The following is a 13,733-nucleotide window of genomic DNA, read 5'->3' on the forward strand; positions in this document are numbered from 1 at the left end:
TGTATGTGATAAAAATCTGTTAAAAATATTCCCACTATACCTCCCAATTATTGCATTGTAAAAAAAACCACCACTGCCTATCCTCCATGACAGTCTTTGATCACCTGGTAATTACATCTCTCCCCAACAGTTAATCATAATACTAAATGGAGTGATGATCAGATTATTCTGGATGATCAGGTGCTTGTTAGATAGGATATCAGCCATTTTAAAACATACACAAAAACTGGGCTGGCTATTATTTTCTTGGCAATGCTATGAGGCAGATGTGGAAACAACCCAGAACACTTACAGGCTCCAGGTAGGAAAAGTCACCGTGGACAAAGTAACCGTGGCGGTTTTGTTAGAAATGAAACACCTGTTTCTTCTATGATACTGTAGGTCGGATTGATTTTGAAATCAATAAACCAAAAAGTAATCGAAAACGTGGTAAACAAAAATTAGAAAGCGGCCGTTATGCCAAAATAGCAATAGAGATGGTTAAAAAAAAATCCATTTGGAAAGTTGGAAGACATTTTATGGGGGAGGGATTGGCTTTGCCTAATTTACATTCTTTTATGTAGTGGAGGAACCCCAAAAGTCAGACTTTGGGGCAAATCCTTTATGCAGAGATTTCTGTTTACAAAAGAGTTTAGCTATGCAGAAGCAAATGTATTACAATTGTGGTATTTCCAAGCTAATGAACTAAAGTAATATTGGGATTCACATTACATTAAGCCATGTAGTTTGCTTAACCTAGTAGGAACCAGTCATGCAATATGTGAGTTCAATCTAATCCTTCTATATTTTAAGCAGCTCCCCACACTTACAAAAGAGCTTGAGATGGAGCTTCTTTGATAGACTCTACTCCAAATTTCATCTACAAAATATTCAGATAGGGATAGGTATATAATAAGTAGAAAAAATTCAGATGTATTTGTACATTATGAAAAGTCAAAATATGGTTTCCTCTTTGTTTAGCATAATGTATGAACACAATTATTGTGGTTTGTGAGCCATGGTTTATGGCTTAACATATAGGGTAAACTGAACAAATTATGCCAATAAATTGTGTTTAACCACAAAATGGAGTATTATAGTGTATAAAAATACTATTATTGCTTCTTTTACTTACACATACCCCTGTAAGGTATTCCAGCAAGTTTGATTATGTTTAAGAAATATTCATGTCATAGTATAAAAAGAACAAATATATATATATATTATCACAAGCCCCACTTTTGTATGTGCATCCCACTGTTGAAGGCAATGACTCATATCATATAGTTTATGCTGTGCTGTTGAGAAGTGTACTTTATCATTCCTCCTTCTCCTCCATGTTTTTGGGGATCTTATATAATATCATTTTCTCCAAATTATCAGAATAGCTTTTTATATGTTGCCCTCTCCTATTTACAACCTGATCAAACAAATTAACAAGCAATTCTGAGAGACTTTCTCTGCCCGCATCAACTCCTCTCTTTTCCAAATACTGTTTACATGTTCTCATTCCCAGTGTATTAAGAGTCAGAGAGAACTTAATGGGGTTTCAGTCACATACTAAAGGTGGAAATTACATTAAGATTACAACCTCTAGGCTCACTGTAACAGAACACTGTCACATTTCATTTCACTGCTGTTAGTTCTAGTAAAGAGATGGCTGTAGGTTGAGATTAAAAAAGGAAGGGAAACAACCTAAAGGCAGGAAAGAATAAACATCCCAAACTCATTCTGACAGCAAAACAGAGTTTTATTGAAAAGATAAAATTGCTTCCCACCCTCCTTGTATAATAGAATAAAGTTCATTGTATTCACAGTGACAGTTCTAGCAAAGTCTGAACCAATTCAGAACTAAAGCATCCTCTTTAGGAAAGAATTCGGGATTCCTTGACCAAGCTGCTGCATTCAGGAAACCCAAGAATGGTCTCTTTTAAAGTTATGCATCCAGTAACTCTTCTGCCACAAACATTACATATTTACCAGAAAATAAAGTCATAAGAAGATACGAATCTCAAAGAATTAAAACAACCTTGGAATTTTGATGATGCTGGAATGGCTACAAGCGTCTTCCTTTTTAATTACTGCTGGTTAGAGTCAAAACACCCTGTTAGGACATAACAACAGCTTTGAAGGTTTTTTCCCCCTCTGAACCAGCTCTTATTCAACAAATTTATGGTTGCAGAAAATTGTCTGAACTTCAGAGTAAGGGATTTTTTCATTTTGAACACCAAAATGAAAAAGCAAGTACTTTCCCATAAAAGAAGCAGAATTTCCAAAACCTGCTCAGCCAGAGCCAATTAAAACGGCATCATTAAAAAAAGTCTTACATGTTCAAGGAACTCACAGGCACCAGGGGAAAACACTTCTCTCTCTGCTCATCTACATTACCCTAGATAAGGTCTGTGGCTAATTCAACATAGCTAACCATATTTTGATTTGAGTACAAGCTACATACTATCACAGTGGGACATATTTTGATTTAAAGCAGATGATTTGCTACAGTACCTGAATCTGGCATGAGCTGTAAACCAAAGTTATGCCCTTTGTATTAAGAAAAACAGCATATGAAAGTAAACTAGCATGTCACCATTTGTACTTCACATTATTTTCCTCCTCCCCCCTCCTTTCTGGAACAAGTAATTCCATGAACCAGAGATAAAAAGGGAAGTGACCCAAGGAAAGGGCACAATAAGAATATTCAGCTGATAATCTAACAACTCATTGCAGGACCCTAAAGGAATCACCCAACTCCTGCAAATGTCATTTTGTGCTAGCAGGCTAAGAGACAGCCAAAGACTTTTATCTACTCTTGCTCTGCTCCTTTAACATAATATCAGCCAGAGAAGCTTGGGCAGAGTGTGGACTTACTTACATCAGCCTTTTTGTTATTCAAAATTCAGGAAATAGAATCAGCATAAAGGAAATTCCTGGCCCATGTGAATGTATCTAAGGTATGCATGTGTGTACAAATGTATGTGATATCAATAAAATCTCCCCCCCCTCCCCCCCCCACAATGGACATAGGCAACATTGCTAGACCTTCAAACTTTTCTCCATTTAAAATATTCCCAACCTGTTTTTTTTTTAATTTATTGTAAATTAAGTTCGCCACCTTCTAGATAGGCTCACTAATTGTGTGCATAAATACTGGGTATTAAAAGCAGAGCAATTGCTAATAGCTGCCATTTCTCCAAATATATTCAGAGCAGACTGAAGATGCTACTTGTAGGACTTCAATACTACTTCCTGAGGGTGGTGTCCTTAAAGAGGGGAAGCTCCACCACAATTCATTAACTGAAAGATAATTCCTGATTCTTAAAACAAAGAATAATAAAGATGCCTTTGAAGTCAGCACAGCAAAAATCCTTGGCCCAAAGAAAGGATATTGAAGGCAGTCCCTGCTGTTTCATGGTTTCAAACCGTTCAACATAGAAGCAGCAGGAAAAGTATGCTTGATGCTGGCAACAACAATGCTGCAGTCCTGCAATGGAGCTCCAGCTATCTTTTCTTCCAGGGCTTCTCCTTTGGTGTGGGAGGACGATATTAAAGCCGGTTACCTCTGGTCTATCTTCTGCTTCTGCAAGCTGAGTGAGGTGAAACTGGCTAAGAGGTCAGTAACTTCATCCACCTGCGGGGGAAGCACATGAGATGACGGTACAGGACCTGAAGAAACAAAATCCTACAAAAATGGGCAGTTTGCAGCCTAATCCTTTTTTGAAGCAGCTGAAGCCCCTCAACCCAATTATTCTGCTGAAATCCAGCAGCAGCAAACCATCCTATAACGGCAATAGCAAATGGACCAAAATTGGGTCATTTATTCCCATGAATAAATGGGACCTGTAATTCACTCCAAAAAATGAAAAATGGGTTAAAATTTTCATTTCCACCAGGGATGAAACAATATAGCTATCTCATTTATTGAAATAGCCACGAAATACATTAAAATATCTTTAAAATAAAACACTCTCCCACAATACCAATGTATTCCGAATTTATTTATCCTAAATTCAAGCAATATATGTATTTTGCCAATAACTAAAAGTATTTCATAGTGATATGAAACATAGATTTTGGATCTCCCAGTTTCTCAAATTGCAGAACTGCTCGGTTGGTACAAAAATTTCTTTTTATCCCTCACCTGTTCTTTTGTGCTAGTCATCTGTAGCCTGGTGCAAAGGTCATCCAACTGTTCCCTCTGTTCATGCCGCCCAAGACGGTCAAGATATTCCCGCAACATCTGGATGATCTAAAACGAACAGCATGGGAATATGCAGTTTGCAGCGAACAATGAAAGAAACCCAAAGTTTTAAATTAAAAACCCACCTCTGAAGCAAATCTGTAGAGTACTATAAACTTTTAGTAAAATGGAAGGACAGAGACAATTGTAAATTATCTGCCCAGGAGAAAAAAATAAGACCCAAATATAAATATAACGGTAAATGAATAAAACTATTTTTTTTACTGAGACTCAAGGCACTTTATTTTTAAAAGGCAACAGTATTATTTATTCAGTTTACAATGCCTCTCATTTCACATATATGACTTTCAACAGCTAATAGAGTTAAAACACAAAAAGCCATATAAAAATTACCGTAACAAAAATCAAACAACAAAAACCATTAAAACAAATATTGACCTACTAATCCTATTACCATCAAAAAATGACCAATGATGAACTCAAGGCAATCCAACACCCTTCAACACATATGAGATTAAAAATAAAATTAACAAATGGTTTTATTGGGGACATTCAGGAGGCAGGGATGGGATGAGTAAAAATATTATACACAGTGACCACAACTATGCAATCAAACTCCATCCATTTTTGGCAGGTAAAGCATATATGTAAAAATCTATTGTTAGATCAGGCTTCATCTCTATTTTATAGGTATGGATGCTGACAACAGTAGAAAGAAAGCTACACTGCTACAGCAAACATTTCCAAATCATAATATTTCAGATCCACGTGAACAGAAGGGCCAAACTTTGCAGTGACTATTATACAAATGCACTTAGTGTGCTTATATCAGAATGTAGCATCTTAAATACACTGCCATAATTTTGGCCAGCAGTAGATAGAAGGATTACAATAGAAATGAAGCATCATTCTGGTAAAATGATTCTAAAGATACTATAGCTATAAAGAGCTAGAAGGAAAATAAAATAAAAGGTAAGTAAGTATAATATGTATTTTAAAAACCGTGCAGATTATACATTTTTTGAAAGTAGGTTGGCTCTCTTCAGTATGGTTACTTCATGATCTTACTAGCAATATACTTTGGAACCTTCACACACCAAAACATTTTGAAGCCTGTGGAAGAAAATACCCTGGCTATAGAGGGCCAGGTGTCAGCAACAAGTCACAGATAAAATAGAGCAAGCCTTACTTTTCTATCTTCCACGCTCTACTTTCTCTATTTTCTTTTTTTCACAATTGCCAGGGAAGTTCATATGGTACTTCCAAGAAGATTTCTAAAGATACCTAATAATTACTCCTTGACCTAAAACTTTTCAAAGATTAATTTTTTTAGACTCATCAAGACCTCTGCCATATCCAACTAATCTGAATGGCCAATTGCATCTTAGAAGTCCTCTAAGCCAAATGTATTTTTTTCCCTAGTCTACCGTGGGAATCAGGTTTACACACCTTTGCCTTTGTCTCAGAATCCACTGACACCAAACTCTTATGTCCACATACATTCCTCAGTCTCAAATATCTTCCTTGGAGCCCTGACACAACTGCTAAATATAAAACACCTGGCAGCTCCTCAAATCCAGGATAACCTTCCTGTACCTGCTTTACTTCAAGGCGAACAACCTCCAAGCTCTGTGAGAGGCCATCCTGCAGGATGTTTAACTTTGACCTGGCCAAGTGCAGAGGGGTCCTTCCAGCTCGATCCAGGGCATCAACTCGAGCTCCTGAAATAGGCAAATGCAGAGTAAGAAAAACATGTTGAAAGAGCACCAGAAGAACAGGCAGCTTTAAAGTTGCCAAAAAGTAAGGTTACCTCCGCGGAGTAGCATGGTGATGACAGGAACATGGTTCGTGCAGGCAGCTGCGAAGAGGAAATATAAAACATAAAACTAAGAAGTGCTTTGGAGTAAAGTAGTGGGGATACATTATATCTGATCTGAATCACAATTTTATTTATACAGTAAAGCTCTTTTTGCAAATCTATATGGTATACTAACAAAGAATGCAAACTGAGAAATTTGATCTCAGCTTCATGTCATGACATTAAAGAAGTCAATGCAATCTCACCAAATCCTATCTGTGCTAGAAGAAATACTGCAGTAGAAGTTAAGAATATTATAGAAATAGAACCTACAAAAATTAAACAGAGTATCACAAGTTCTTTGGTGCAGATGTAGCTGTACTGGCCCTATAAGATTATTGAAATCCAATTTTTTGAAATACGAGATATGCAACTGCTTACACCCAGAAGTAATTTCTTTTAAAATAAAAATGCTAGGATATACTTTATAGAAATTATCACAGTAAACATTAAGCTAGTCCTGAAAAATAAATATTATGCTATTTGTATGGCAGATGTGGGCCCAGTTCCAAAGGCAAAAGTTTGCATATGTTCACTCTCTGCTAAGCTGATATTTGAATGGGCAATTTCCTGGTTTACTCTGAACAATTTTTTCCATTCCATGTGTCCCGGGCTATTGCTGCTTGAACTTGAAGGAAATTTCGTTTCAGCAGATTTCTTTCAGGAAAGAGAGAGAGAGAGAGAGAGAGAAGGCAATCAGATACATGATGCTTACCCAAATGCAAGGGAGTATTCCCCAATCCATCTCGCTGGTTTGGATCAGCACCATGGTCTAAAAGCAACTGCACTAAAACGCAAAGAAAGAGTCTCTCAAGTTCAGTTTGAAAATCATATAGAAATATCCCAAATATTAGCCCAAGGTCATATAGTTTACAGAATTCATTCTTTCATAGCAACTCTTGGAGACAGAAAGCAATCGGTCTAAGATGCATCTCACCAATATCAATCTCTTTTCCTAAGTACTTTAATGGAACAGGCCACTGTAATCTCTGTAATAAGATGCTTTTATGTCCCTTGAAACAGTCAAGCTTGCATATGAAGCACTAATGAATGGACCTCTGGGCCCCATTGTCTTAAGTTCCAAAATTGCCAGCAAAACAATCTGCCACATTTGGGGGCTGTTCAAAAGTAATGGAAGGGCCACTGGCTTCAAGATGATAGGCATGATCAGGGGATCAAAGCTCAACTCTCTTTTAACCTGCATTGCATGCAATGTATACCCATAAAAAGGGCCAAGGCTTTTCTTGCATAGCAGTACCTGCCATTTTGCAACACAAGCATCACTGCTGATGCGCCCCCTCCCCCAATATAGATAATTTGCCAGTGAGAATATTACCTCTCTCAATTTCTTCTTAATCACACTGACTCTAAAAATAGGTCAATAAAGTTTAAGTACAACTTATTGAATAATATCACATACTATTACTCATCGGCTTCCAGGCACTTTGGAAAGAATGTAAAGTTGAGTAATGGACCCTCACATCTCAAACTGCCCATTTTTGAAACTAGACACCATCTTAGACTTTGCTCAACTCTTGGTAACCAAAAATGACCAAAGTGAGCTGATATTAGTTTAACTGAGTCTGTCCTCTATCCAATAACCAAATCCCATTCAACCCAGAAGGTAATAGAAAAGTTTTAATTAAGGATGCTGGTGTCATTCCTAATTTGCAGGTGCAACCTATGTTCTTGGTTTTTTTTTCCTATTCTTATTTTTTTAACCAAACTTTTCAAGGAACACACCGAAAGCTTGTTTATAAAACCACAGCATCTCTCAGAATTATACTGGACATCAGGCAATCTCTGCAATATTGCATTTTAGAACAGAATTTCTCAACCTGGGCAAGTTTAAAATGGATGGACTTCAATTCCCAGAATTCCCCAGCGAGCCACACATCTTAAACTCGGTTTTGCTGGCTGGGGAATTCTGGGAGTTGAAATCACCTTAATGTTGCCCAGTTTGTGAAACATGGTTTTAGGAAGTATACTTCATAATGGCATCTCCACTTCTAATTTCATTCTATCTTGTAGTGTTTCTCAACCTTAGTAAATTTATGATGCATCAACTTCAATTCCCAGAATTCTTCATCCAGCCTAGCTGGCTGGGGAATTCTGGGAGTTGAAGTCTACACATCTTAACTTTCCTAAGATTAAGAAACACTGATCTATATCCATTACTTCTGGCCAGTTTCCTTCTACCGGCAAGGACAGTGAACTGCCTTGCTGAAATTTACAAATAATAATGCTTTTGAAAATAATCAATACCTCCCTGTGAAGTGGCATCTAAAGTAAGAGTCCAACCCCCACTTTTTTTAATTGGCTTACCAATGCGATCATTTCCATTACAAGAAGCAAAGTGCAGGGCCGTTCGACCTTTGTCATCAGCAGCGCAGGGGTCTGCCCCATCTTCCAGAAGTTGCATTACTGATGCCAGCAAATAAGAAAGAAAAGGAAGCATTAATAACCTGAAGATTTAATTGGCTAAAAGTCACCATCAGCATCCTAGCTTAAAATGCAATATACATTGTTGCAAAACTTTCAAGAAACAATACTTAATGCTGAAAGTTTATTTTAGAAGAAACAAATAAGAGACATGCCCAAATTCATTCAGATATTTTCAATATCCATACTTGCCAAGCAATTCAGCATCAGTAAGTAAAACAGCATCAGCATAAGTAAGCATCCTTTCAAGCTCAAAGTGAAATAGCAGAATAAAGCATTCAAAAAAAAAAAAAGAAAGAAACTGTACATAGTAATTGTTACAATCAATGTAAATTTATATTTCTTTTAATGAAAACATTAAATGCAAATTTTAATTTATATTTGGACATCAGTTAGTTAGGACATAGTTTCTCTCAGAACTACACTTTTATTTAAATGTTGCTTCCTTATTCAATTCCAAAAAAGGCACGGTACCAACTGTTCCACTATCTCACTGCACTCTTCAGACAAATTTAAATCTAAACTTCTTCTGATTTTAGCTAAAGTTTAGATGGAGGAGGATATTTAATATAGGTTAACCAGAGATAAAGACAGAAAAAGTTCATATTCCTGCAATGTAACTTCTAGTAAATGTACTCATCGTGTAATTCTGATTGGCAATCAGGAACTGCATGGCAAGAAATTAGATATTAGAAATTAGGCAAGTCAGGAAAGTGAAGGTGGAGGGTTGGCTAGCAAAGCACTGAAATCTAACCCTCTGTATTTCTTCTACCAACATTTCCATAAACAATTTTTTGAGAGGATTACTTACAAGCCTCCACTAGTATATGCATCTTACAATAAGACAGAACTGGTTAGGAAAGACTTAATTGAAACTAGGAGATGAAAGAAGATAATACCTGAATAGAAATGGGGGGGACAACGACTAGGAACTAACATTTTGTTAACAGACCCATTTCAGGAATTCCTAAGGTTCCTCCAAGCTACTAATATACTTTTTGTAAAAAACTACATTCCAATGTAATTCTTAGGAATCTAACACTGTATATTGAACATTCTCACCTCAAAGAATCTGTTCCTGTTTACAGTCTGTCATTGTTTAAGACCCATATTTCTCAATCAGAGAAGGAAAATACATGGTGCTATAGATCAAATTCTGACTGATGCAATGTTACCTGTTTCCAAATCATTTGAATTAGCAGCTTCTCTCAATCTTTTTAAAGCTGTGGAAAAAGAGAGAGAGTTATTTCCTTCTCAATTTAATTTTATAAAAAACAAAACAAACATAACCACATCAGGTTTGGTTAACTATGTTTACTATGCACAATCCATTCCTTCTCTCAAGGGTGATCTTCTACTGGGAAAAGGCAGCAATGCAATGTTTTATATCTAGGGAACTGTGATGTGACCTCTAGCTAGTAGACTCATAATTATTCGGATATCATGGATTTTTGTAGGATTTTTTTTACCTCTTAAAATTCATTTTAGATGTGCAAACAGCAGCAAAGCAGACCTTCTCCTTCCTTTGGCAAAAAGGGTTGGTAATCTTTTACACATAGGGCACAGGCTAATTGGCCACAGGAAGTCTTTCAACAATGTTCCTGGATGGGCAGAGGCCCAATAATTTTGATTTCTCTTTTCTTGTAATTTGAGGGCTTTGGTATGATTTTGACTGAAAAGATCTTTCAAGAATTAATGATCCTTTTGTATCCGAAAAGAGAGGAGCACCAATCTACCAAGTTTTCACAATTTGCTCCTCCTCAAAAATGTACTCTGAGAAGTGAGCAAACTGTGTCCACATTTCTGCTGCTACTTATCTATTTATAAAACAGAACAGAACAAAACAAAACAAACTTATCAGGCTTCAATACATTATAAATTTTCCTGGCAGTAAGTTGCAATTAATACTGATCGCTTTGATCACATTTACTCATCACAAATATGTTAATCCTTAATTTATAGCATAACACAAGCTACCTCATTTTATTCACAATTTAAACTACATTCATTATTTTAATACAAAATCAGGAATTCTGGTGATTTCAGGTCTGACTGGCAAAATTACTTCAAATGTACATCATTGAGCCATGCTTGTATTTTATTTTTCTCTCCCGCCCACCCACAATTTTAAGATCAACCACAATCTGGATCAGTGCCTTACATGCATGAATGATAATTCCTTTATACAGCCAGTACTATTTATCCATAATATTTGTAGGCAATCCAATCAAACATGCTCTGGGTGGCACAGAACAAGAGAAAAACAACACGGTTCATAAGACCTCAATTAAAACAAATCATACCATCCATAATAATACAATTAATTCTTGCGAGAGGTTTGGCTTGTTGAAATAAGCCAAGCATCCAGCCAGGAGCAGTCTGCTCCAAAACATAGGAGCTATTATGAAAAGTCCTGTCCTTCATCCTGGCAAACAGGGAAGGTTGTTGGACAATTATTATGAACACCAACTGGAATCGATCAGGTTGGGGAAGTCTGCCTTGGATTATCATGGGAACAATTATGTGTCCACGCCTAAGCGTGTTTGCTTGAATGTTTAGTCCCTTATCCGTATCTACAGGTAGTCCTCAACTTACAACCACCATTGAGTCCAAAATTTATGCCAAGTGGAACATTTAAGTGACCTTTCTTGTAAGTGAATCACTGCAGTTGTTAAGTTAGTAGCATGGCTGTTAATTGAATCTGGTCTCCCCATTGACTCAGCTTATCAGAAGATTGCAAAAGCTGATTACATGTCCCCAGGATACTGAAACCGTCATAAATATGAACCACTTGCCAATCATCTGAATTTTGATCACGTAACCACGGGGATGCTGGAATGGGCGTGTGAAAAGGGGTCATAAGTCACTTCTTAAAGGGTAACTTTTGTAACTTTGAGCAGTCACTAAACAAACTGTTATAAGTCGAGGACTACTTGCATTTGACAGCAAAATCCCACTGCCTTTGCCTTCCCAATACAGTAAAGCATGTAAAAGCTCCAAATTCCTGACAAAGCCCCAGACCCACTGTGGCAAGTTCGGCAGTTCGAACCCCTAGTATAGGTTTCCTGAGTGAGCAGGGGGTTGGACTAGATGACCTCCAGGTCCCTTCCAACTCTGTTATTGTTAAGCTCCTAGACAATTCAGCCAGGCGGTTCCTCCGAGCTTAGGGTCCGGTAAGGAGAGGACAGACGGACGGCCTTTCGGTCACTCCGTAAAAACAGAGCACACGCACACCCGCCCCTCTCCCGCCTAGCCCCTCAGCCAGCCCCTTACCGTGAATCTCCTTGCCTAGAGGGTCCCCCTTGCGGTGTAGCCGGGCGTCCCTGCGGCGGCGGCTGATGATCTTGCACACGCGGGGCTCCCTCTGCCACGGCAGTTGCAAGTAGCCCAAAGCAGCCGGATCCGGGGTCTCCGGGATGGTCCGCAAGGCGACGCCAAGACCCGCCAGGGAAAACAAGTTGGCGGCGTCGGCCGGGCCGGCTTCGCCGGGGCTACCGCCTTCCATCCCTCCCGCCCCCTCCCTCCCCCGCGCCCCGCTTCTCCGAGCCTTCGCGTGAAGTGCGGGCCCAGAAAGCCCAAGCTCGCTGACGGGAGGCGGGGAAATTCGCGTAACCATGGAAACGAAAGGACGGGAACAAGGTAAGTAGCAGCCAATAGGAACGGTCAGTCGCCGTAAGCGACGGGCTAAGAATGACGGGAAGGGAGCGTACTCCCCCCACCCACGGCCAAAAGAGTTTCCGTCATCCTTTCCTTAAAGGTGAGGATTCGGTCTACAGCCAAGTAGAACACTGTAGTTAGTAGATGCCTTTGTGCGCAAGCCTGGAAAGGTGCTCACAGTCGGCGATGATTACTGGCTGAAGATGGTGTCCAATCCAACACGCCCTTTGGGGAGGGTATGAGCATTATATCCTAGAATAAAACGCTCTTTCATATATGTGCCTCTTTACATAGGCAAAAACAGCATACCTTACATCTAAGAGGTATCTGAACGTGAAAAGGGAGAAGGGCAGTTGGACATCCCAAGTAGCAGAAAAGGACGGTGCTACTCCTTCAGGGGAAGGAAGTGAAACCACAATCTGCAAATGGGGAGGCTTTAACTACTGTACTATCCTGAACAGAAGTGCAGAATGCATACCAACATTTCGTTAGAAATCTCATTTATACCCAGGATAATATAGTACGTGTGCAACTTGTAAGAAATAAAGTTACTCAAGGCAGCAAAAATAGAAAAAGCATTTCAGAGGGGAAAATACTGTAATTAAGGTGAAGGTAAAGGTTCTCTTCGTACATATGTACTAGTCGTTTCCCACTCTAGGGGGCAGTGCTCATCTCCATTTCAAAGCCGAAGAGCCAGCACTGTACGAAGACATCTCCGTGGTCATGTGGCTGGCATGACTAAATGCCAAAGGTGCACAGAATGCTGTTACCTTCCCACCAAAGGTTGTTCCTATTTTTTCTACTTGCATTTCTACATGCTTTCGAACTGCTAGGTTGGCAGAAGCTGGGACAAGTAATGGGAGCTCACACCGTTATGTGGCGCTAGAGATTTGAACTGCCTAACTGCCAACCTTTCGATCAACCAGCTCAGCATCTTAGCCATTGAGCCACCGCATTTCAGAGGGGAAAATACTGTAATTACTTGACCCCAAAAACGAAACAACAGCAAAGCACACTGCCATAGCTATAAAGTACACAAACATATTTGCCAAGTTTAAAACCTCAGTGTTGAGAGAAGATATTATTTCCAGGCATTAGATTGTAATGTCTACATCTTGTTCAAATTAAAATAAAGGGTTTATATAGGTTCAGTGACAGTGTATTGTTATAAATGTAGTATTAAGCATTGACAAGTAAACCCCACAGGGCAGAAACTTAGATGATTTAACTTTTGGTGTCATGTCTTCTGTTAATTTTTTTCCTCTGTAGACCTAGGTCTTTTTTTTCCTATTGAAAGTGTACAGGAACATTCTCAGGAAACAAGTATTATGTAATTATTTTGCTCCTCTTTGGGGGCAAAGAGTATGCTTTTATAAAAATGGTGGTACTGAAATGTCTCAGCTGTGGCTAAACTTTGTTTATACATATATATTTTCACCATTCCTCCTTAGTAATTATGAAATTCATTTGAGTTGCAATTGTGAATCAGAAATTTGTTTTATTATCTAATGAATGCTTTATAAAAACAAAATTGACTGACAATATTCTTGTGTAGTGGTTATTGAGGCATTCAAACTTGTTGCTCTATTCATTTGTCAA

The 13,733-nt window shown here is 38.4% G+C and overlaps 1 protein-coding gene across 1 annotated transcript; it reads right to left on the reverse strand.

Annotated features, from left to right (window-relative positions):
* Nucleotides 1-1,708: 1,708 nt before the first annotated feature.
* ANKRD54 (ankyrin repeat domain 54) lies at nucleotides 1,709-11,982 on the reverse strand. The gene is made up of 8 exons (XM_014054917.2): nucleotides 11,751-11,982; nucleotides 9,653-9,700; nucleotides 8,361-8,459; nucleotides 6,751-6,822; nucleotides 5,988-6,035; nucleotides 5,774-5,898; nucleotides 4,118-4,225; nucleotides 1,709-3,607 (listed from the first exon to the last, which is right to left on the reverse strand). Exons 1-8 carry the CDS (start codon nucleotides 11,980-11,982, stop codon nucleotides 3,533-3,535), a joined length of 807 nt encoding a protein of 268 aa, XP_013910392.2. The 3' UTR covers nucleotides 1,709-3,532.
* Between the last annotated feature and the right edge of the window lie 1,751 nt (nucleotides 11,983-13,733).

This window comes from Thamnophis sirtalis, unplaced genomic scaffold, assembly GCF_051295495.1.
Source record: "Thamnophis sirtalis isolate CommonGarterSnake01/CBP01778 unplaced genomic scaffold, rThaSir2_p1.2 scaffold_9, whole genome shotgun sequence".
Taxonomy (NCBI): Eukaryota; Metazoa; Chordata; class Lepidosauria; order Squamata; family Natricidae; genus Thamnophis; species Thamnophis sirtalis.